Source organism: Sander lucioperca, chromosome 7 (genome assembly GCF_008315115.2).
Source record: "Sander lucioperca isolate FBNREF2018 chromosome 7, SLUC_FBN_1.2, whole genome shotgun sequence".
Lineage (NCBI taxonomy): Eukaryota > Metazoa > Chordata > Actinopteri > Perciformes > Percidae > Sander > Sander lucioperca.
The window spans coordinates 7,870,302-7,894,889 of record NC_050179.1 but is presented as its reverse complement, the minus strand read 5'-3'; the positions used below and the strand labels follow the sequence as shown (position 1 = coordinate 7,894,889).

General features: G+C 40.8%; 2 protein-coding genes across 2 annotated transcripts; both read left to right on the top strand.

The window, feature by feature from the left end:
• The first annotated feature begins 9,163 nt into the window (after positions 1 to 9,163).
• On the top strand, positions 9,164 to 12,542 carry LOC116038792 (shaker-related potassium channel tsha2-like). The gene is made up of 2 exons (XM_031283458.2): positions 9,164 to 11,181; positions 12,051 to 12,542. The coding sequence occupies exon 1, from the start codon at positions 9,726 to 9,728 to the stop codon at positions 11,154 to 11,156; it is 1,431 nt and encodes a 476-aa protein (XP_031139318.1). The 5' UTR covers positions 9,164 to 9,725; the 3' UTR covers positions 11,157 to 11,181; positions 12,051 to 12,542.
• Positions 12,543 to 13,321: 779 nt separating this feature from the next.
• On the top strand, positions 13,322 to 21,738 carry kcna1a (potassium voltage-gated channel, shaker-related subfamily, member 1a). Its single transcript, XM_036003283.1, has 3 exons — positions 13,322 to 14,310; positions 14,979 to 15,162; positions 15,200 to 21,738. Exon 3 carries the CDS (start codon positions 15,236 to 15,238, stop codon positions 16,709 to 16,711), a length of 1,476 nt encoding a protein of 491 aa, XP_035859176.1. The 5' UTR covers positions 13,322 to 14,310; positions 14,979 to 15,162; positions 15,200 to 15,235; the 3' UTR covers positions 16,712 to 21,738.
• Positions 21,739 to 24,588: the final 2,850 nt, after the last annotated feature.

The following is a 24,588-nucleotide window of genomic DNA, read 5'->3' as shown; positions in this document are numbered from 1 at the left end:
TGCCAAGAGAAATCTCAATCATTCCCAATCTTGCAGAGACGGAGAGTGTAGGTATATGTTAGGAGATAACATAGGCACAGGCTAATTATTGCTAACTAAAATGCTAGTTAACATTAGTAATTCAACTTAAACAGCTAATGTAAGTCAAAACTGCTTGCGAGCTTCTCCTGTACTGTACCGTAATTTGTCTACTATGCGACAAAAAGTCGCATGGTTATGACACAATCGTTAGCCTATTTTTACAAAAACGGCTGCTACGGAGCCATAACGTGAGGTAAGGTAATGGAGCCTTTTATACATTGTCGTGTTTCTTTAGAAATAAACAATGGACAAATAGAGTCTTTACATGCTTCAGATGTAAAGTTATTCGCTGTCAAAGTGGCGCCAAAATGAATGGCAGTCAATGGAATGCTAACGGGAGGTGATGGCTTGGTAGCATCAAAATGGCGCCATAGGAGCTATGAATTCCAAATTTATTCAACACCTTGGCAAGCCCTGTCCATGATGCTAAGACTGTGTTTCCACACTGACAAACTTCAGCAGCTCCATTCAGGCACACACATTACATTTGACCAATAACAAGCAATCATAACCACATCAGCAATTGCACTGTAGTAGCGTTATGTTTGTACAGGCCAGGCATTATGGCATCAGGAAAGCCAGTGAGCAAAGAGAAGGCAGGGAGTGTTTGCCGCACCTACCGATAGTTGAAGAAGACCGCTGGTCTTCCACCAGACCACCACAGACGACTCCACTGACACTCACGTCAGCCAACTTCGTCCTCTTTCCTTAGGTCCATTTTGAAAGTAGTTAACGTTAGGCCTCCCTTTCTACTCTCAGTCAGTGGTTTATTTTGCAGCAGTTTTTTCAGTTAGCAGTTAACAGTTAGCAACGTTAGTCTTAAAAAAAAGGGCATAATGTTATGATGGAAAACTAGCTAGCTAATTTGGTGTTTCATTTGAATTAAGCTGCTAGTTAACTTCTAGTTGTTTCATTATTGTTAAGCCAAATTGCTGTAGCTTAAGTCCATTATTTACGTTAACAGTTTCTGTCAGTGAAATGATGTTAGTACTGTAGTTAATCAAGGGACGCCACCTTCACCTGGCCTCTGGGTGGTTGACTTGAAATGATGATACTTTTACTGCGGCGCAATACCATCCTTCACCAAGTTGCAATCCACAGAGGCAATGTTTCACACAATTAAAACTGTGGTAGATACAAATACAGTAACGCTAAATGTTGCATTATCATATTATGATGAAGAAAATTGTTTATTTTTATGAGAAGGACGATACAAGCAGCAAGCTTATAAAAAAGGCTGCTTCCCATAGTTTCTGCTAAAAAACGCCACTAGTGATTATCTGCCGTTTACTGCTGGAGAGCCATTAACTGTTAAAGGTGCCGTAGGTAGGATTGTGAAGATCCAGGATTTAGCCAAAAAATGTAAACATCGACTTCTCATCCCTCCCCCCTTTCCGCTAAAGCCCAAAACGGTCTTCTAAGCCCCTCCCCCCACAAGGGAGAATGAATGCTGTGCGTGAGCAGTGATTGACACGCAGTTAGACGCTTTTCCCTTGATGGTATGAAGTTGTTGAATTTGTTGCTAGTCCGTTTGAGAAATAAAGTCGCTAAGAGGGTCTAAGAAGTCGTTAACTCTAACGACAACGTCACCAAGTTGGCAACACTGCATCTCTGACATGTTTTAGCTACTTTTAACTCTTTAATTGGTTCTTGAGTCTGCCATAGACTCAAACTAGTTTAGGTGTATATGCTACATTTCCGATGCCAAGATGTTGGAAGCAAATCCAGTGCTAAAAGGTGAGTGACTATTGGACAATATTCATCAGTTGACGGAAATATGAGTCCAATGGGATGCTCATGTTGCTCTGTGTCTGCTGAGGGTTCAAGCTAAGTAGGCAATTGTTTGCTAACAGGTTAGCCATGACAACTATAAACCAATGATACTATATCAGAGCTGTGTGTCAAATGTCTGCCTCCTAGGGGGCAAATATTGCTTAATGAAACCTAAAATTAAACTCGCATCTAGCGCGATGCGCACATCCTCAACGTCACCGTTCTCAGCCACTCCCTCTGTTCGCTGATTGGACCGCGAAATATTTGGCCGGAGAAAACCCAAGAATATACTGCGAACCCAGACGGCGTACTGAAGGCAAATGAAAACTGAACGGCAGTACATAGGAGAGCGGAGCCAGGCTATCAAATTGGGGGTTTATGCCATAGAAATTACATGGCAATCCTGTCAAGTATTATAACAAAGACTATAGTCAAATTCTAAATTAGGTAGAGAAGAGCCTAAATGCACTCTCTTTCTTTAAGGCCTTAAGTACACCACCGCACTGGCTGAGCCATACTCTCATTTTATGGTAATATACAATAAATTGTGCAACATAATTAATCATACTATTGCATCCATATTGCCCTACCTACATATGCCTTTTATATACAGTGTTGTTGTTTATTTTCTTTTTTACAAATTACCCTATACTGCAACATTCATTAACAAATGTATGTAAGGCCAATGTACAGTATAGGCCAACTAAATTTTGTGAATTCCCAAGAGACCACATTCTTGACACACTCTTCGAGTTAAGCAATGCACGTAGCTGACAAAAAATAGTTGTGGCTCTACACACTGTAAGATCAGAGGGCTCTTGCCCATGAGCTAATCATTCCATGTGCCATATAGGCAAGTGTTGAAGGAGTGTTGCCTGTTTATTTATAGGAGTCTCTAAGGTTCCACAGCAGGGGATTGCTCTTTGAGCTGGATTCAATTACAGCTCTGGTGAAAGCTGAAAATACGGCATCTATACAGACACAAACATGAGTATAAATTCTTAATATGAATCTATAGGCCTAGTTTATTGTGCTGTATTTACAATAGTTGAAGCACACACTCGTCACGTTTTCTCCAGAGAAATACAGGTTGCAAAATTAGACATATTTAGGCTATATTTTCAATATTCATATAGGTTTCTTATTTATTGTATGTTGACTGTTATGTAGGATAACTGGTGTGGATGTAGAAAAGTATTGTATGGATATACAGTAACTACTATGATGGCAACAGTATCCTCCATTTTCAACTCAGCATGTGCTGTCATCATCCCAAACCCAGTTAACCAGTGGCTGCATGAGGAACCCACAAGTCCTCTGTGCTCATAAACATACCTTCATGTTAACATTTTAGGTTGGATACAACATATCAAAAATGAATGCACAAGTCCCCAGCAGCAGCAGCAGCAGCAATTGAGAATAAATAAACAGAAATTAATTCTAAAGTTAAGGAAAATCAGGGAGGGAAATCAGCTTTGAATTCGACCCCATGCATTGAATTTGCCTTGTTTAAGATCACAATGGACAAAATGAAAGATTTATTAATGAGCGGACAAGTTAGAGTACTTCACGGAAGCTACTATATGGGTTAAGAAATGCTATCAGACACATGGTAACAACTTGCAGTCCAGATGGTGAGCCCCAACCTCGGCCTGACAAAATATCACGGTTCAGCAGCCTGTTTACGTTGTAAAGCTCACTGTGACATGTAGGGACATGGCAGGTGAGGTACAAAAAAAGAAAATGTTTGAATTAACACTGAGTAAACCTCTAAGCTTCTGTACAAGTGATTCCTTGTAAGTGCCAGTGTAAATATGGTTCTTCCTGTAAAGAAAATAATCAGAGAAAGGAGAACCTGCACTAACTTCAAATGAAATTATTTGTACAGGCAGAATGTTTAGCAGCTTGCCAAGACAAGAAACTAATCAGGAAGTATAGTAAAGGATGAAAATCTATTTAATCTCTCTGTAGAAGAGGAGTTAGTGTGTGTGACAGTGATGGCATAGAAATGTTAGCAGAAATATACCCGTTCTTAGCTTGTGGAAAAGTCACCAACATCACCAGGTGGCTTTGGTCTTGATAGGTTTTCATCCAGCAGGGAAACCCCCATTTGTACTGAGATTACTAGTGGAGTAGGAGATCATTTCATATACAGTAAGGTTTAACATTATGTTATTAAAGGGTGGTGTAGGTGAAATATTGACAAATAATCGCAGATTGGAGAACTGTTTTTGTTTATCTTTTTGGCTATAGCTCTGATTGGTGTCATGGGCCTAGTCATCAAAGTGCTGACCCAAAGCAGCCTGAGGGAGTAGGGATTAGGGCAGCAATTTATGATTATTTTATATTGTTCATCATTTTTTATTATTTTTTTTATTATTCAATGCATTGTTTAGTCTATAATAATATAATGTGTCAGAATGTAGCATCCATCACAACTTCCCGTAGCCCCAAGGGGTTGTCTTCAAATGTTTTGTTTTGTCCAATATGTAATCAAATATATTTATTTTAAAATGATACAAAACAGAGAAAGGCAGATCATCAGAGTGTAGAACCAGATAAATGCCTGATAAATGACTTAGGCTAATATGAATTATTAGATTGTTAACATTGTTGCAGACATATTTTCTGTATAAATCACCTAATCCAGTCGATTACATGTTGCAGCTAGTAGGGATACTATGGATATATTAATCCCTGTGTCTTGTTAAATCTTTTGTGAAACGGTTGAGACTCAGCACATTAAGAATGAAGAGGGCTTACACCCTAATACTGATAGAAGTCAACAGGAACTCAGTCAGCCTCGTTGTGCAACTAAATGCCAAGAGAGTAGAGTCTGAGAGTAGAATCATATTAAACATATTCAACTTTGAGACCTTTGAAGTCATCCTTGATTAATAACCCATGTGGGTTTGCCTGTGAACTGATCCCCCTGCAGTTGCCCTCGGCCTGGAGTTTGGGAGATGCTGTCTACTAAAAAAGGGAAAGGCTTGATCAAGGAGTGAAATGTGAATCCGAAGTAGGCGTGGGACAGGACATGCAGAGGTAATTCCAAGGAGCCCCGCCCTCCGAATCTAAGGTGTCCAATTTCATCATGCAGTACCCCGATACCTAGCAAAAACATGAACATCAACTTCAGATGACAGCAGGCTAAAATTGGTGGATATCAAAACCCAGTAACTGGCAATGAGCTTGGCTAGAGTATCCACTTTCTAGAGTGGAAGCCCTGGGTTCAGACACCTCGGGGTGAGGAGACTGTGTGCTCCACTCACTTGCAAAGCGAATAATGGGGACGGCATAAACGCAGCTTAGGCTCCATTAGACAAAAACTTTCACACTATTAATTAAATGCAGCTGGACATGCTCTTCACATCTCAGCATATACACTGTCTGATGAGTGAAGACTAAAATGTTTGCTCTTATCCATATAAATTACACTTTTCAGTATCAATTTTAGATTTATGATAAGATGTATTAATTGTCACTGTATTATTGTCTCAGCATGGTACTTGTCACATTCCCATCCAGCGACAACAAAACATAAATCTTTAAAAAGTGCAAATCTATCACAGCAACTGTGGTTGTGGTTTGCAGGTCAAAAGACATCAAGGTGTCTCGTAGAACTATACTGATAAGTTGTCCAGGGCTGATTTATTGGCCTATATTAACTTACGGCAGCTATATCGTATCAGTGAATATATCAGCCAATAAGTGATACAAAATTGCAGAATAGAAATTCCACAAAATATCGGCTGATATCATTATTGGATTTTTTTAAATTGTCAAATACTGTCTGTATCAGTATCTGTAAATGGGCTATATCTAGTTTAACTGGGCAAGATTTGATTGAAACGTTAATACTTTTTGGATGTCTGGGTTACTTATAACCATTATTTCGACAGCATTTCAATTACTATATTTCAACATTAAGTTAGGACCTGCTTCACACAGAAACATAGTCATGACAAGATGTTGAAACCACGGTTATGTGTCTAAAAACTTTAATTTATCAACCAGATTTAGCTCAGGTTTCAACTACATATACTGTGATTTGATGAGTTTAAAAAAATATATATTCCTTTCACCTAGTTAATATCACAATATCCATATAGTACAGATCAAACATCTGTTGAGAAATTGTTAAAGGATAAAATGAAAGAAATTGGTTAATCCAGCATTCCTGACAAATCAAAGCACTTTGACACATCATGTCAAATTTAATATTGACATAAAGCAGTCAGTGATTTGAGATATTTAACTGACATATAACGTTCTATTGTGCAACCCTATTATTAACCTAGCTGTATAGAAGACAATCACTAAATCACTGCTCACTCACTGAGGAGTTTTCCATCTCAAACCTAAATTTTGCTTTTGGTAATATGTTATTTGGAATAATTACTAGTGATCCTTTATTGAAATTGTAAGTCCGTAAAGTTAATGAAAAGTGGCTTAAATCAGAGACTTACCAGGTATAGCTCTACCTTTGTAGACTAATTCGAGCGTCTGAGACGCTGTCAACGCCAGCCCTACAGAGCATGTGTCAGACTGGGGCAAATGCCCCCTATTTCATTTCAAGCAGAGTAGTTGGCACTAGAATGAAGTGATGATGAAGTGATGGGAAGAAGCTGTTGACTAGCTCGGTGACCTTCTAAAAACTCCTCTTTCAATTTATAACACACTCTCACAAACATTATACACACGTGTTCATTTACCAATTGTACTAATACAGATACGCGCTTACAGAAACACACACACACACACACACACACACACACACACACACACACACACACACACACACACACACACACACACACACAGAGGTTTGTGGCACTATCTTTGTGGTGACCCGTCATTGACATAATGCATTCCCTAGCCCCTTACCCTAACCTTAACCATCACAACAAAATGCCTAACCTTAACCCTTACCTTCACCCTAACCCTAACCATAACCTAATTCTATCCCTAATCCTACAACCAAGTCTTAACCCTCAAACAGCCCTTTAAACTTGTGGGGTCCAGCATTTTGGCCCGACAAAGCTGTTGGGAGCCCACAAGTATACTGGACTCCCGGTTTTTGGACCCCACAAATATAGTTAAACAAGCCCACACACACACACACACACACACACACACACACACACACACACACACACACACACACACACACACACACACACACACACACACTTTGTAAATACTTGGCCTGGGGTTTTGAGAGGAGGAAGGCCAAGGGGAGTCACTGACACAAGTTGCTACTGTGATTACCTCACGTCTGTATTGGGTTAGGAAGGAACCTCATTCTGTCTATATTTAGAAAAAGTCTTTACAGGAAGAAGTGCAATCAATCAAAGTGCTAATATACATTGGCTTTAAAAGAAATAAAGTTTATGCGTTTCAGAATATCTGAGCATGGCTAAAACTATGCATTATTTAAACAATGTTCATGTTATAAATAATTATGATATTGACATAATTCACAAACTTCAAGAGTCAAATACTTTTTTAGTCACAAAGAATGTTTTCTCATGCTATTGTGGCAATTAGACATTGTTTATTGTATTTATCATCATACTGTCACAATTAATAAATTATGATGATATAAACGTCAATCGAGATCACTGATTTTCTCAACCATTCAGAGAAATTGATTTCTCTGAAGAATAATGAGAAAGCAGTTTTCTTGGTGTGAGTGAATCTACAGTATCTTGTTTCCATGGGAGTCTCCTGCATTCATAGGTCGAGCCATTAATAATGACTGGAGGTTCCTCGCTGTCAGCATTCATGCACTCTGCAGGCTTTATGACATGTGTCTCCCAGGCTACGTCTCATTACATGCAGTCACTGTAAAGTATGCACGTACTGTACATGCATATCTATCTGCATATTTAAATGTATGGATTTTTATCGAAGGCACTACTGGAGGACCCACCAGGAACATGCATGGAGTATACTGTTAATACTGTTATTTAATACTGTTATTAAATAATCAAGAGTTAATATGAATATTTGTGCTAAAATAAGATTTTTGATCCCAAAAAGATGAAATGCACCACCAATGAATTTTGAACAATTATAAATAAAGGTGACACAGGGAGGTTACTGTGGATCTTGACAGATTGATAAATCCTTTGAGTATTTTATTTTTTGTCTGACCGATATACAAGAGTCACCTGTCCATTTCTCAGCTTGTTTGTTATTGTTTGTTTCCTTGGTTACGGTCAAGGCCTGACTCCCTGACACCTTGGCTTGACCCAGACAGTCATTTGGTGAACGCTATATGCTAACACATTAGCAGCAGGCGGCACCGTGTCCTGACCCTGACATTTGACTCTGACATCCAACTCTTTCTTTAGTGAATGGAAAGGCCAAAAAAAGCTGAGCTCCTAGGGTCCAGTGCTTGTTAACCTGAACACAAATAAAAACCTCTCTGACATAAATGTTTGTGGTGGCATGTTATACCTGCCGAAAGATTGACCGCATCAACGGAATAATGCAAACCATCCAGGTTGGTTTTAGTAACACTGATTAGCGCCCTTGGGCTATTATTGCGCTCCGATCCTGTCTACAACTGCAGTGACTGACATACCTGATGCAGCTTTATGAAGGCAATGAAAGTGGAAAAAAACTGAGCTATAAATAGATATTACAAATAGATATTACATACAATGCTGCAGTACACATATAACTTCACTCTGCACACCCTGGCCACATATTCTAAACCTTTTATCATATAATATCCAAAAGTAATAGAATTATTAAACTTTAACATGAAAGAAAGTAGACCCTAAACTTGTGTTGGATAATACACTCAGTTCTTATGCTGACTTCAGAGGATTTGCAGGGTCTGATAAGAAACTAATAAGATTAGAAGTACTTGCATCTGGGTTTTTTCACACCTCAGTATCTCAGTGGCCAGGGTCACTTGTTTTCTGGGGCTCCCTGTGTTTGAAGTTGTACAATTGAGCCCTTTAAATGCTGTGAATGGTGAATGTTATTTCTGCTGCGGCTTCCTGAAGATGCTATCCTGTCTGGCCTTCTCAAGTGTCAGTTAAGCCAGCAGTTTCCACTAGCTGGGTCCTGGTTATATCGTCTACGGGTTATACGAAGCCTCATGCTTCAAAACATTTAGGTTATTTCATCTGGTTTATTTCAAGAGACATTTAATAGCTGCAGTAAGTTTGTTACTTTTGTATGTACTCCTGGTTTCTAAAACTGTGGGCTGTGACCCCAAGTAGACACAGGACGGGTTCTGGAGGTTCCCCTTGTGACTAGAATAGCCCCGTGATTTCATGAATGAGGGACCTGCAGCCAGGGTGAGAGACTTCATTTCTAAGTCGACTCTGGATCTGAAAAACTTATTGGACCTTGCTCTGAATAAAAAAAGACTGAGGACTTTGATGTGGTATATTTTAAAAAGACATTCACTTACAATTAAAAATATTTTGTAAGGCTACCCCTTTGCATGGAAATCACTGCTACAGTGACGTGAGTGAGTATGAGAGGGACAGCAGCAGCAGCAGCAGCAGCAGCAGCAGCAAGTGTCATCTGGTCTTCCAACTTGGGGAGGGCTTTGGAGTTTAAAATGGTATGAATATGATAGCCATCGGTATAGCTTATGCAAGTGGAGATCTGTATGCACCATTGAAAGTTGACAGTTCAGAGGCACTAATCTGACAAAAGGACTGTGTAAATCAACAACCGCACAACGATTTTGGATATCAACAAACAAAACTGTTGGGGAGCAAAAAGGGGACATTGTTTCGGGCGGCTGCATGAGAAAGCGAGTTGGGAGGACGCAAAGGCAAAAGGGCAAGAGGAAGCCACCAAGGAGGTGAGTGACGGATTTACCCTCGGAGGGGTAAAACATGACTGTGGTGTCCCAGGAGAACCACGACGACACTGTGGTCGTAACTCCTTTGTTGCAAGATGCTGCTGACTTGGACCCCGCGGACCAGGAGTGCAGCGAGAGGGTGGTCATCAACATCTCAGGTCTGCGCTTTGAGACGCAGTTAAAGACCCTCTCCCGCTTCCCGAGCACGCTTTTGGGAGATCCGCGTAAACGGATGCGTTTCTTTGACCCGCTGAGAAATGAATACTTCTTTGACAGGAACAGGCCGAGCTTTGATGCCGTCCTCTATTATTACCAGTCAGGAGGGCGGCTTCGGAGGCCCGTAAGTGTACCTGTGGATATTTTCCTGGAAGAACTGACGTTTTATGAATTCGATGAAGAGGTCATAGAAGTTTTCCGAGAAGATGAGGGCTTATCGAGGGAAGAGGATCGCCCGCTGCCAAACAACGTGTATCTACGCCAGCTATGGCTCCTGTTTGAGTATCCAGAGAGTTCAGGACCTGCTCGGATAAATGCCATTGTGTCAGTTATGGTTATTTTAATATCCATAATTATATTCTGCTTGGAGACTTTACCCGAGTTTAGAGAAGTCCCCGCAGTGCCCGACAATCACGCCAATGGAAGTGCTCACGCAGCGCCCAGTCCGTTTACAGATCCGTTTTTCATGGTGGAGACACTTTGCATTGTGTGGTTCTCCTTTGAATTCACCATGAGGTTTCTCTCCTGTCCCAGTAAAGCAGCTTTTTTTAAAAACATAATGAACCTGATCGATGTTGTGGCTATAGCTCCTTATTTTATCACCCTGGGCCTTGATCTGGCAGAGCATCAGGGCAGCAGTCAGCAGGCTGCGTCATTGGCCATACTGAGGGTCATCCGTCTGGTCCGTGTTTTCAGGATTTTTAAACTTTCCAGACACTCCAAAGGCCTCCAGATTCTCGGCCAAACGCTTCATGCAAGTCTCAGGGAGCTGGGACTGCTCATATTCTTCCTGATTATTGGAGTTGTTTTATTCTCCAGTTCTGTTTATTTTGCAGAAGCAGAAGACCCCGAATCTGGATTCTCAAGTATACCTGATGCATTTTGGTGGGCTGTGGTGACAATGACCACAGTTGGATATGGAGACATGTGCCCCTCCACCATCGGGGGGAAATTCGTTGGATCTTTGTGCGCCATCGCCGGAGTGCTAACCATAGCTTTACCTGTCCCTGTCATAGTGTCAAATTTCAATTATTTCTACCACAGAGAGAACGAGGATGAGGAAAATGTTCAGTACGTACATGTGACATGCGGGCAGCAGCAGCCCTCCTTAGGTGAATGTGATTCAAACAAAAGTAACCTGTCGCTTTCCAAAACAGAGTCCTTTCAGGAAAGCGACGACTTGGAAACTTTGACATATCCAAACGTAACCCCAGTGGAGACATACACAGGGAGACTGTCAGACGTATAAACGTTGCAAGACGATTTTATTTCTGGTGAGTTGTCTTCCAGTGGACTTACAATTTAGGCTCCATGTCGGATGCTGCAGTTGTTTTACGCAAGCTGTGGTTCCCAAACGTGGAGCCTCAGATATAGATGAGGATTGTCTTAAGGATTGTCGTAAGTTTACCTTACTTTAATTCACTAGATGGCAATGGATTTGAAGGGGGTGAAAATCAATACGTGGGGAACTGTGCACCAAAGCGAGGCCTCACATGAAAACATTTGGGAACCCCTGGGGTACGCATGGGATATTTGAAATGCCATCAGCAGTAATTCAATCTATGAAGGGAAATTGAAATAACCAAAGAAAAATTAATTTGGAGATGTTTTCTTATTTTTAATTCCTCAGTTGAGTGTGTGTGTGTGTATATACTATATATATATTTTTTAAACTTCTAAGTGTTTACGCACGAACCAAACTATGTCTTTAGACTGTTGCGAAAATCACGTAGCCTCTTCTCAAAGTACCTAGGCTTTAAATAAAGTAGAAGAGGAGAGCTCGTGACGCACCAGGCGACCAGCTCTGCATGGAGAAGCTAACAAATCTTACAATGAGAGATAGAAATCATTGCCGACTTATTTTTCTTTGGAGCTTGTAATATGCGTCTATATGAATGTGATCACAACAAGTGAGCTCTGAGCGCCACTCTGTGGATGATAAATATCCCTGCAGACAACACTTCTGCTCAGGCTTCATGTGAGTTTGAGTATCTTTGCACTGTTACAGCTGGCCCGACTGATGTAGGCATAAGCCCCAGAGATCATGCTCTTTGACTCTGTATGGTTGCTTGTGATAGCTCAGCAGAAGCCTGACTGCTTCTCTCACTTTTAACATAGTGGGTTGTTTTCTGCTTACTTGCAGGAGGCAGACGATTATATGAAGCTTGTTACTCCTTCACAGTCGCAGCAAAATACAAGCATGGGATTCTCTTCTTCTCCAAAGTATTGGATAGCCTACAGAGACCTCATGGAGGAAACGCTTTGAAAATGTTCAATCATTGGACATGGACATTGTGTGTATCATCATTAGAAAAAACAACATTCTTTTGTGCAGGCTTTATTAATGACCACGCTTTATTTGTATAAAAAGCCTGCGTTTTGTAATTCTGAATTGTCCCTTTTCTTATGCAGCTTTTAATGCAAAGTTGGAGTCGCAACTTGCCTCTGTGCTATTAAAAACATTCGGATTGCATTACAGCTCGCTGTACACAGCCCCAGCCATTACAATGCAATGTCTGCATGGCACGAATGCATTGTGAATTTTAAATGTAATTAAATATTTATTTTTCTAATTTAAACATGTATGTGAACTTAACTTAATCATTTTTATAAATAAATTTTGACTCAGAAAATATACTACCACTTGTTATTTTTCACTCTCAGTATACAGATCAGACTCAGAGAAGGCAAACAGCAAGTCATTGGTGTAAAGAAAAATACAAATCCATGCCCTTAATTAATCCAACACACTTTATCACGTTTGGTGCTGAATGATTAAAAAGGCGCAGATCCAGACATCAGTTGTCCTGCCACAAAACCAATTAACTTAATAAAATGTCATAGTGATTGTATGGGGATTTATTTGCCTGGAGGCACATTTTAACAGATTAAACATAGGTCTGATGACATGATTTTGTGTTGTTGTGGTTGTAGAAAGTCAGAAGACAGTTGCTTTGAGTCAGCTCTACCCCTCAATGTGTTTTAAGGCCCCGGAAAACCATCCACCTACATACAGGCCCTCAAAGTCAGCAATTGATAAATATATTTATTCTTTACGATACTGTAGCGTAATGACTTGAGTATATGCTGGTGTTTGTTTTGGGAATTGTAGTTTTCTGTGAGGTGTATCAATCATCTGCGCTGTCCATGGTGCTGAAACCTATCCTCTGTCCTCTGTACTGTAGAGCCAAACATTCCTGCATTTGTCTCAGATCTGTTGTGACTTCTGGAGCCATTTGTAGCGACGAGTGTTAGCCTATAACTTAGTCAGTATCATAAATGATCAGATATTGAGATGCATCCTGGATGCAAGAACCCCTGATGTGATGTTCCATAGCTATGAGATCTGCAAACACATTGTTGACGATTTGTATCTTTCTTATTGCTCACTAGTAAAATAATTTTGGACTCACATTTAACTCAGATATTGACACGTCTAACTAACGCCCGTGGAATCCTTAAATCCGGGAGTGATGGAATGAAAAGATTAATCTCTCACCATTTGATGGATTGATGATAGGCCAGTTTTATAAATTATTAAACATCTCAGATGTTACCCAGTGTAGATTTAGAGGTTTTGTTACATGCTGTCCTTTGCAGTCTGATTGCGCCAGTGCTGGCACACAAGCGCTCTTGTTTTTGTGGTGTGTGGAGAACTTCTGGCGGCGTGCTTTAGTAGAGCCGGTCTGCATTGCGTCGAAACCCCTCCAACTCCTCCTCCTCATTCTCCTGCTGCCTTTCCTCCCCTCTCCTCTCCCCTCCCCTCCTCTCTTTTCCTCACCTCCCCTGCACTTGCATGTGAAATGCACAGCAAAACTTGCTTAACATTGTGGATAAAACATTTGGACCTAGCTGCACTTGACTCTCTCTCTCAACTATTCGTTTTGGTTTCTTTTATTCTGCTCTCCGAGCCGCGCTGAAACACATTCTGCCCGTCATCCTATTGTAAAAAGCAGCAGATTTCTGCTGATGCAGTGTTGTCTGGAAATGCCAAGGGCTCGCTTATTGCCCCTTAATGTATCGCCCCCCTGAATTGCAGCGCGAGATTTTTTTTCCTGCGGTATAGGCTACTGTAAGCTGTCCATACCACCGTGCCGCCGCGCAAGCAACTACCGACGCTGCAGCTTTGCCTTTTTCTCTTTTCGCTCATTTTTCATCTCTGTCTTTCCTTGTTAGACTCACCTGATTTTCATTTTGTCTTATCTCATCTTGCTTTATCGTCTAAAGACATCGTAAGGCACTTTGTGGCGGACACAGTTAGGATGGCGATGAGCACAGTAAGGCTCTAGGCTTTTTTTTGGTAGGTGCAATGTAAAGTTGCCACATGACGCCCACTGCTGCCCTGCCGTTGGATGATTTTACTCGAGGATAAGAGCATTCAAGACCTTTCAAGATCAGCCCACGTAAGCCTCGAAACTGCTGACTTATACAATAATGATATCGGTTAGATGATTTTCTTCTCAACAGCTGCTGTTGATGCAAAGATAATAGACAACTGCTGTATTGTTTTTCAATCTTGCAGATGCATTTTTTTGCCCTGCAGTAGGCCTGATGTAAGCATGTAAAAACATCAGTTGGTATGATATAAGTATCAGATGTTATGCGAGAAGATGTTATTCAGGATGCTTAGAGTAGCGTAGGATACATCGTTTAAGACAGAACCACAGCATTTATGTGTTAAACTTAAGTGAACATCCGTACAGAAATATCATACGAGTGTATCAGGATAAAAAACACCCATAGAATCACCTATATAAGAATGTAGAAAATATTGTGTAGTGGAAGAAAATCTGAAAGATTATAAATGTCTATATTATAGAAATGTCATACAAATTCATCATTTTGGTAGTGTTTTTTTTTTAGCTTTACTACTGGTTAACAGCACTAATTGCAGGTTGAGAGAAGTAAATAAATAAATAACTGCAAAAAATGCTGAGCCAGCAATATCTTGGCAGTTTGATCCCATTATTTTCTCTCTCTCTCTCTCTTTCTCTCTCTCTCTCTCTCTCTCTCTCTCTCTCTCTCTCTCTCTCTCTCTCTCTCTCTCTCTCCCTTTCTCTCTCTCTCTAAGTGACAGAGGCAGCAGTAACAACAGCAGCAGATGCACTGGAGAGCAGCAATGGTCAAGTCAGCGAGAGCCGCAGTGGAGCCGCACTAAGGCAAAGCAGCCAACCAGCCCTCTCATATCTGGGGACGTCTCCAACAATTTAAGGGGTGTGGGAAGCTGAGGAGTGGAAAATTTGCCCCAAACCTGAATGCCTGCTCAGTCAGACTAATTGGGATCCCAACAAAACTCCTCCTACTCATCCCCCTCCACCTCCTCCCAAAATGACTGTGGTAGCAGGAGATAACATGGACGATACCTCGGCTGTCCCAGGCCACCCTCAGGACACCTACCCCCCAGACCACAATGACCATGAATGCTGCGAGAGGGTGGTCATCAACATAGCCGGGCTTCGGTTTGAGACACAGTTGAAAACTCTCTCCCAGTTTCCAGAGACGTTGCTTGGCAACCCGAAAAAGCGGATGCGGTACTTTGACCCTCTGAGAAATGAGTACTTCTTCGACAGAAACCGCCCCAGCTTTGATGCCATCCTCTATTACTATCAGTCTGGCGGTCGGCTGAGAAGACCAGTGAATGTCCCTTTGGATATGTTCTCAGAAGAAATCAAATTTTACGAGCTGGGAGTGGATGCGATGGAGAAGTTTCGTGAGGACGAGGGTTTCATCAGGGAGGAAGAGCGTCCTTTACCTGAGAAGGAGTTCCAGCGTCAGATTTGGCTTCTCTTCGAGCACCCGGAAAGCTCAGGCCCTGCGAGAGGGATTGCCATAGTGTCTGTGATGGTAATCCTGATTTCAATAGTCATATTTTGTTTAGAGACTTTACCACAGCTGAAAGAAGACCCAAGGGGTCGAATGATAGCAGTTGGGAACACTACTGTTTATTATAAGCCAAATATCCTCACTGACCCCTTCTTCCTTATTGAGACACTCTGTATAATCTGGTTCTCCTTTGAGTTGATTGTACGCTTTCTGGCGTGCCCCAGCAAACCGGCCTTCTTCAAGAACATGATGAACATGATCGACATAGTGGCTATCATCCCTTACTTCATTACACTCGGCACCGAGCTGGCCGAAGACCCAGAAAAAGAGGGGGTGGGGGAGCAGGCAACATCTCTGGCCATACTCAGGGTGATCCGTCTGGTCAGGGTGTTTAGGATCTTCAAGCTGTCACGACACTCCAAAGGACTGCAGATTTTGGGGCAGACCCTCAAGGCCAGCATGCGAGAGCTTGGATTGCTGATCTTCTTTCTGTTCATTGGAGTCATCTTGTTCTCCAGCGCTGTCTACTTTGCTGAGGCAGAGGAGGAAGGATCCTGCTTTGGCAGCATCCCGGATGCATTTTGGTGGGCTGTTGTGTCTATGACAACTGTGGGCTATGGGGACATGGTCCCCATCAGTATAGGAGGCAAGATTGTAGGATCTCTGTGCGCCATCGCTGGAGTGTTGACAATTGCACTCCCTGTGCCTGTCATTGTGTCCAACTTCAACTACTTCTACCACAGGGAGACCGAGGGAGAAGAGCAGGCCCAGCTGCTCAACGTCAGCAATCCCAACATCCCCTCTGAAACCAACTCCAGCCGCCGTAGTTCATCCACCGTCAGCAAGTCAGAGTACATGGAGATTGATGGAGACATAAACAATAGCATCGACAACTTTAGGGAGGCAAACCTCAGAACTGGCAATTGCACTATAGCCAACCAAAACTGTGTAAATAAAAGCAAGCTGCTTACAGATGTTTAGACACTAGTTAGTAACTTTGGGATCTCTATGGGACTGTCATATGTGGAGTAGACCATCAGTTAGGAATGCTTCATTTACCTCCCCAAAGCGCTCTATGGCATTAGGCCTAAAACTCTGCTCAGCTTTATAGAAAGGAAACAGAAAAATCAAAGCTCTTAAGAGTATATGACAGGTAGATAGAATAATTAATTCTTCTGATCCTACAAATATAAAGGTACATCAAAAAGAAAACATCAACTATTACGCATATACACGGCTCCCTGGAGGATGCAGAGAACACACTGTCCTATCAGATGACGGTGTGACATTAAAATCTTATGCATGGAGTACAGATAACATTTCAGCAAGTTGCACAATGCACCAGAAAAGTCTGCAGAGACATGCAAGCACCTGCAGCCAAGTGGTAAGCACCAAGAAGTTAGGTGACCCCTGCTCCCTCCTCCTCGCTCCTCTCTCCTCTCTCCCTACAAATGAGATCTACTATTCAGCAAAGCACCTTATGGGAGGAAGACTGATCTCTCTTGTTTGGATGTAAACAGATGGTGATCTACTCGCTTCACGGACATCCGCAATGCTGCTGTTTTCCAGCAGATGCTGTAATTATGATATCACCAAGTGATTCAATGCCATGCCCTTTAGATGCAACACAGCACAATGTTAAAGTGAGCTTCACATGAGCATGATTAGAGACTTTCCATTTTGATATCAGCATGCACAAGACATATCTCACATAATGGAAAGGATGTTCTTTCGGATACCTGGCTCCATCCCCCTCTTCTCATCTGTTTTCATACGAGTGCACTGGATGAGTTTTTAATTTGAAATGCTAATAATTTAGAAGTATAGAAATTGAATGTTCAATCTTAAGGGAACAGTACATAAATGAGATCTTAGCATGAAAAAAGTTACCTGCATTATGGTCTATCGACTAAGGTACTTTTGTAACCTGGTATATTTAATGCATGACATGAGTATTCAGCTTGTTGCAATTCAGGCACTCTGCAGTGCCCTATTGTCAGGGAAGCTAAGGAAATCAAATTCTGGATGTTTCCGAATTGCGATCAAATATATCCAAACCCACCTCGAGGATGCAGAGTTTCTAATTTACAAGTAGTCAAAGATACCAAATAAATATTATCAAAAATGCATATAATTATAATAAGCACCAATTACAGTATTATGTCAATAGTGCAGTGCATGGACCTTCTTTTAACAAGAAAAGTTAACATATCATTAGTCATGCTTCCATTTCCACGTCACATTTGAGTACATATTGGTTTGGAATCCAGTAAAAAAAGGATCAATACCAAATTTCACTTCATATTACAGAGAATTATTCAGACATTATTTGCTAGTGCCTTTATCCCTTTCACCAACAGGACCAGTGAAAGTGCCTCTGTGCACAGTGGGATTTGTGAGGTTGAGCAGAGATGGTTTACCTTGTGTTCTAGTGTTGATACACTGTTGGTCATGATGTTAATGATGCCAGATGAACAAGGTTAAAACAGCAGGTGATTGTGGTCAAAAAACAAACAAAAGATGATCCATGGCTGTTATGCACAACCCAGTTTTCATGCTGTCATGCACTTAATTATGCCCTTAAGCAGCAATGTATTGTACTCTGCATGTTTACCAATCCAATTCAAAAGGGAATCTCCATAGGTTTTAACATATTGTATTTATGTCTATTGTTTTTGTTTGTGCACCATGCATCCTTTCAGGGTCTCTACCTCAGTGAGGTCATTGCAAACTTGCTGCAGAGCTGCAAGCTTCAATGCAGGGCTTCCTATACCATAATGCAAAATGGAACCTTAAGTGTAAACTGCAGTCATGCAACATTGAATGTGAGAGTCCCAAAGTATAGCCTTTACACAAGCACTTAGGACAAATAGTGTACCACTAACGCCGCTCCTTTTGTTCACTTAAAGCTACGCACAATCAGAACATTCATTTGTAGAGATTGCTTGACTCTCCTAACGGGATGAGATTGACTGTTTTATATGTTGGTTTCTTTGAAACAATGGTATCTAAAGTTACTGTCGTGCCGCTTGAATGTGTTTCAACACACACACACACACACACACACACGTGTATAAGACGGTGTAAACGTTTATTATAGTTTTTAAATCCGTCATCCTGATATCTTTGGGCATTATGATGCACAGCAAAGTGCAGCCTGTTTTTTTGCACAATCATTTTGTTCTGTTGCTTGAAACATTTTTTTGATAGTGAGATTCTTTTTCTTCTTTTTTTACCCTTGATCATACGTAGTGTAATGTTTCTTGGCATATTGTTCCAGACAGACTAACTGCAGATTGGACAAATTGTAATGACTACTTGAAAATCTCCAGCTACTGTACATCAATACACTTAGTATTGAGATGAAATCACCCAAATAATAGTAAGATTTTATAATGTACGGTACGCTCTTTTTTTTAATTTAGCACTCTCCTGACAAGGTCCTGTAAAAAAGAAGCTACACTGCAGTGCTACTTGAATGTTATATAGTTGATTCTGGTGGTGCAATGGCTATCCTTTGTGGTGCTAGTACAGGAGTACCATTGTTGTCTTGTTACCATCACATGTTATTTTGGACAAGACTTTTTTCATTCTCTAATTCTTGTTACTGTTTTGTTATTGGTGGCTGGTTGGTTAGTTTCGGGCACTATCTGTCATTTTATTTGGATGATCTTTGTACTGTACCACTGAAGAGTGTCTGCCTCAGGCGAGGTAAAAATTCAAGAGCCTTGCTAGATGTCAGTAACTTCTCATGAGAGCAAAAAAGATACACATTTGTGTCAGGGATCTTCAATTAGGGTTTCTCATACAGAAGGACATCAATAATACCCAATACCATATATTATAACGCTATATATAGATACAAGGAAATTCTAGTAGTCTCATTAATGCAGCTATCAGGAAATTGTTCGCTTTGTTAATGAGTTTCTTGTACGACTGATGCTTGAAAGTAGTGGTGTGTGTAACATGTCCTGCAGGACACAGCTGTAAGTGAGGTGAAGAAAATACAAATGATACTCCTCACATTAGCAGTGCTGCGAGGGCATGTTTGGATGGTGCTATGCATTCAATTACCCAACAGAACCCAACAGAAACATGCATTCTTAACAGCAATAGAAAGACAGATAACCTGTTTCTTAAATGCTTTTTGTAAAAAATAGGAAAATAAATCTATTTTGAATGTCGGAGAAACTGCAATCACTTGACAGATAACTCACAACAGGGCTGTTTATGTACCAATCTCTTACCCTCTGTTCTGTGATTTTGTAAGGTCAGTAGAGTCAAATGTAGAGGCTGACATTTTATTGAAAGAAACCTGTGAAAAGTCCAAATATAGGCTTTGCAATAGTGGCAGTCCCCATTTACCACCCAGGTCAGACTGGAGTTGTTTTGCAGTCAGGATCAAAGCATGCTGAAGGGTTCAGTGGAACCTATAACACAGCCCCAAAGGAACAGCCCATAATGCACTTAGAGAGGATCTATGGCTCTATCGTTAGTTCATTGGACTGATCAGCTGTGTGAGAGAAAGTCAGAGAAGGTGCCTACATTTTTTTTTTTTTTTTACATATTAATTTGTTTAGCTTACTGTTAGATGTTAATGCTTCTGCAAACAAACACAAGTGAGAAGATCTAAAAAATGACGACATTAACATAATTAAACTATAAGAAAAAACATGAAATGTCATGAGAACAAAATGCAATTTAGCTACAATAAGAGAGAAAAAGTAACCACTATATACTGCAATTACGCATGATTTTTTTTAATAATGTGTTTTTATTTTTTTTGGTGGCACTGTAACATGACTGATGTAGGTAGAACATGCCATATACTGAAATATCAAAGACAATATGTTCCTCTGGCAAGCCATGATAAGGAAACTACTGTATTATGATCAATTGCTATAAATGAATTGATATGGACAAGAAGTGTACTATTATGAAAAAAAACCCAGTGCGGTTTGTCTTTTTGGTTTTAAGTAAAAAAAAAAAAAATAGGATTCATTCAAACACCATGTTCACATTCTTCCAATCTACAATGCTACAATGTATCTCTACAGAAACCTACTAATCGCAAAAAACTGCATGGTCGATGGAAGACTGCATGAGTTTTGCCTTTCAAACTATGGATCAACTATAATAGAGTTGCATCATTTAAAAAAAGAAACCCTTGCTTTCATCTGCACCAAGACTTCCTGTAAGGCCCTGTTCAGAAGTAGTTGTGAAATGTGTCCTCTGCTCCACTGGATTTCTCAAAAAGCACCTTAGCGCTGACCTCATCACTAAGACTGCGTTGGGTATCCGAGCCGTGCTCAGCGTGTTTGTGATTTTCAGGTTGTGCTCAATAGGCTCTGAATGTGAGGTCAGGCATTAAGGGCTAGTTTCTCAAACGTTATCTCTATTTTAGGACTGAAACGCTTTTTCAAGTGACATTTTTCCCATTATCTCAGTCTAGACTGTAGTGATACTGTGTTTTTGGAAACGTGCCCATCATGTCTAAACAGGGCCTGTGCCACACACCCTCCTCTGTACTACAATGGTTTTAAGGCATTCTTGTTTGCTAAAGGTGTTGATGTTGGACTGCTTTCTGCCTGCTGAGGAGGCACTTAACAGGATCAAATGTTGGGATGCTGTGTACCTCACTCGCCAAAGGTGATTATTGATGAGAAGATCTTGTTTGTGTTCGAAGTGTGATGGCTATGAGTTTGTCTTTCCTGTCAAGAATGCACACTTAATCGCTTGTAGGGAAGCATTGGAGCAAAGTGCAAAAAGGACTGTTGAATTATTCTGCTCTTCTTTTCATCCACAAGCAAACCAAACTCTGATTGTGTTATCTAATCTAGCCTTCATTGTCATGTTGTGTTTACCAAGGATTATGCTACAATGTGTTCAGTTTGTCAGATGATGACAAAGGCATGGTCTGTGATCTATGCAAGGGTTATTTGTTTTTGGTTTTTCTTATATCACTTATGATTTCATCTTACATTAACTTCAATAAATTTTTAAGGATCTGCTGGTGTATTCTCATTTCGGCTCGGGATGGGTGTGTATATCTGCACTACGGACCTGCACAAAAACCTACATAAATCAAGCCACCTGCAGAAATATGCTGCAGTCTGCGAGAGCTCGAGGTCTCAATCTAAACGTGTCCTACCATTGTATTACCATACCCTCTGACTGAAGCCATTAGCAGTGATTCACGGGGCTAAGGTAATGGTTACACACTAATCCTCCTGTCCCAGGGAAGGCCCACTTACCTTTGTCATACCTGCGAGTTGTTACACACCTCAGGGGCCTTAAGAGCTCCCCTCCATTCTTTGCTTCTTCCACATGCTTAAATCCATCAGAGCGTGACTCTGAGGGGTTGTGCATTTGCTAAGTGTGGGATTTAAAGTTATTACGGCTGCAACTTACAATTATTTCATTAATGATCTATAAAAATAGTGAAACATGCCCATCACAATACCTAAAGCCCAAGGTGAGGTCTTCAAACTGCTTGTTTGGTCTAAAACCTAAAGATATTCAGTGTACTATCACATAAGACAAATAAAGGCTGTGAATCCTCACATTTGAGAAGCTTGTACAAGGGAATGTTTGGTATATTTGCTTTAAAAGTAAATGAATTGAGTATAAATAAAATAAATAGTTGTTTCAGAGTAGATTTTAAATGCTGAGTTAAGTTTTTGTAATCCATCTACTTAAAATATAACCTTTTCAAGCATATTCTTAAACATATTGTTTCTAAAAGTGTGATTTATTAAATGATTTATTATATTATATTATATCATATACAGTGTTAAATACATGCAGCTGTCGAGGGCAGTAACCCTAAAACAGCGAACAAACAAACACATCCAATCATATAAAGCGATGAAACTGAAAGAAGTGGGCGCAATTTTTGGAGTGTGAAAATGATTAATTCCCACTTCTGTCCTGTGATGGCGTGAAGCTGAATCTTTGTGGAGAACATTGGACAGCGGAGAAATCACACTGAATGCTGCAGCTCATCTGTCTCTCTCTCTATCTGTCCATCTGTGTCTCTCTGTTTCTCTGTCCCTCTCAGTTTCTCTGTCCGCCGCAGGCTCTCTGTTGTCTGCAGCCCAGCTCTGTGCTTGCTGTTTGGTGACCTTAACAGAAGTGAGCCTCTTCTGCTTCCTTGTCCTCTGCATTGCCCTCAGGAAATGCAGCACTCCTCACTCTGCAGGCAGCAGCAGTAAGGGTGGGGTAAGCTGGCGCTGGTCCCACTCTTCTTGCATACACACTCTTTTTCTCTCTCCCTGTCTGTCTGTCTCTCTCTCTCTCTCTCTCTCTCTCTCTCTCTCTCCTGAGTGCCGTGAAGCTCCACTGGACTGTAATAGGACAGAGCATAGTACAAAAGAGGAGCTCAGTCATAGTAGAGGAAATCACACCTGCTTTTCTTAGTTTTCTCTCTCTCTTCCTTATCTTATCTTTCACCTAGTTACGTGCTCACACACATAGGGATTCAAACATCCAACCATTACTGTCAGAAAACTACGTTTCTACGTGCTTATTTTTACTTTTTCCATGTCCTCCATTACCATTTGTCTAATCAATATTTCCATATCAGCAAAGGCATAAATGACTATGTGTAATTTGAAAGACAAACCCACAAAGAATTACCAACCGGCTTAGCTCTGAAAAGCATTTAATCGTCTTTCAGTTCATTGTTTTGGTTTCAACTTTACTGTTTTGGTTCAGTCTCACTGCTGTCACCGACCCTGTCCCCAGCAGCAGCAGGCAGCTGTTTTCAGTAAAAAGAAAAGAAAAGAAGAAGCTCTGATTTAAATCCACTGTATGCTACCTGCCCAGCACCAAACAGCAGACACAGTTAGCGACTAGCTGGAGAACATAATGGAGCAGTTAAAGAGCCAGATATTTCCATCTGGAGTTAGTGGAGACCAAATAGAGCTAACAGGAGAGTGATTATTGGACTTTGATTTGCCAGGTGCCCAGAAACACGACTACAACTGAATGCTAATGTTTCTCTGTAACTGCTGGATGTATAAGCTGGCAACTTTTTACATAGCAACATAATATGTCAGTGTTGTGTTAACAGCTTAGACTGTAAGGTTTACAGCTTGTCTTATTCCATATTCTGTGATACTATCACATACACAGTATATTCTGTACTGGCCAACTCTCCATGGGCACTCTATAATATTTACACTTGGTGAAATATTAAAACCTAAGACACACCACTCCATCAAAAGGAATATTGTAAATATATTGTGCATCATTTTAGAATCATTTTTCCTAATAGTCAATCTGTTATTTGGTATCTCTGAAACCTTTAGGATCTCCACTAGAATTTAATATAAAGTTTTATGTGTTTGATTTTTTTTCTGTGGTAACAATGCTTTTTGGCAATAAATCTTATACCGTTGGAAAGCCTGTTTAGTTCCCTTTCAAATGGTGCCCCATTTGTAAGGAACGTGCATTTGTGGGATGAGCAGCAGCGCTGAGTATGTGGGTTGCGGCCATGAAAAATGTGCCAAATCTTCTCTGCCAATGCCAAACAGCTTATTCTGCCATTGACTCGTTTGGTGTTTGGTGGATTGAATGATTGACGTTTGAAGAAACAAGACATATTGGCAATTTAACAATTTATTCATTTCACAAACATGAGCCTCAGTAGCGTGTGGAAGAACCATACACAGCCACAACAGCCTGGCACCTCCTCCTCATGCTGGTCACACACTGCTGTGGGATGGCATCCCATACTTCAACCAGCCAACGTGGTTGTGTTGGTCACTCTAGCACGAACAGCACGCCCAAGCAGGCCATTCCATCCTCTCCACTCCCACATTCTGCAGGTAGTCTCTGATAAACCCCGCCCTGTG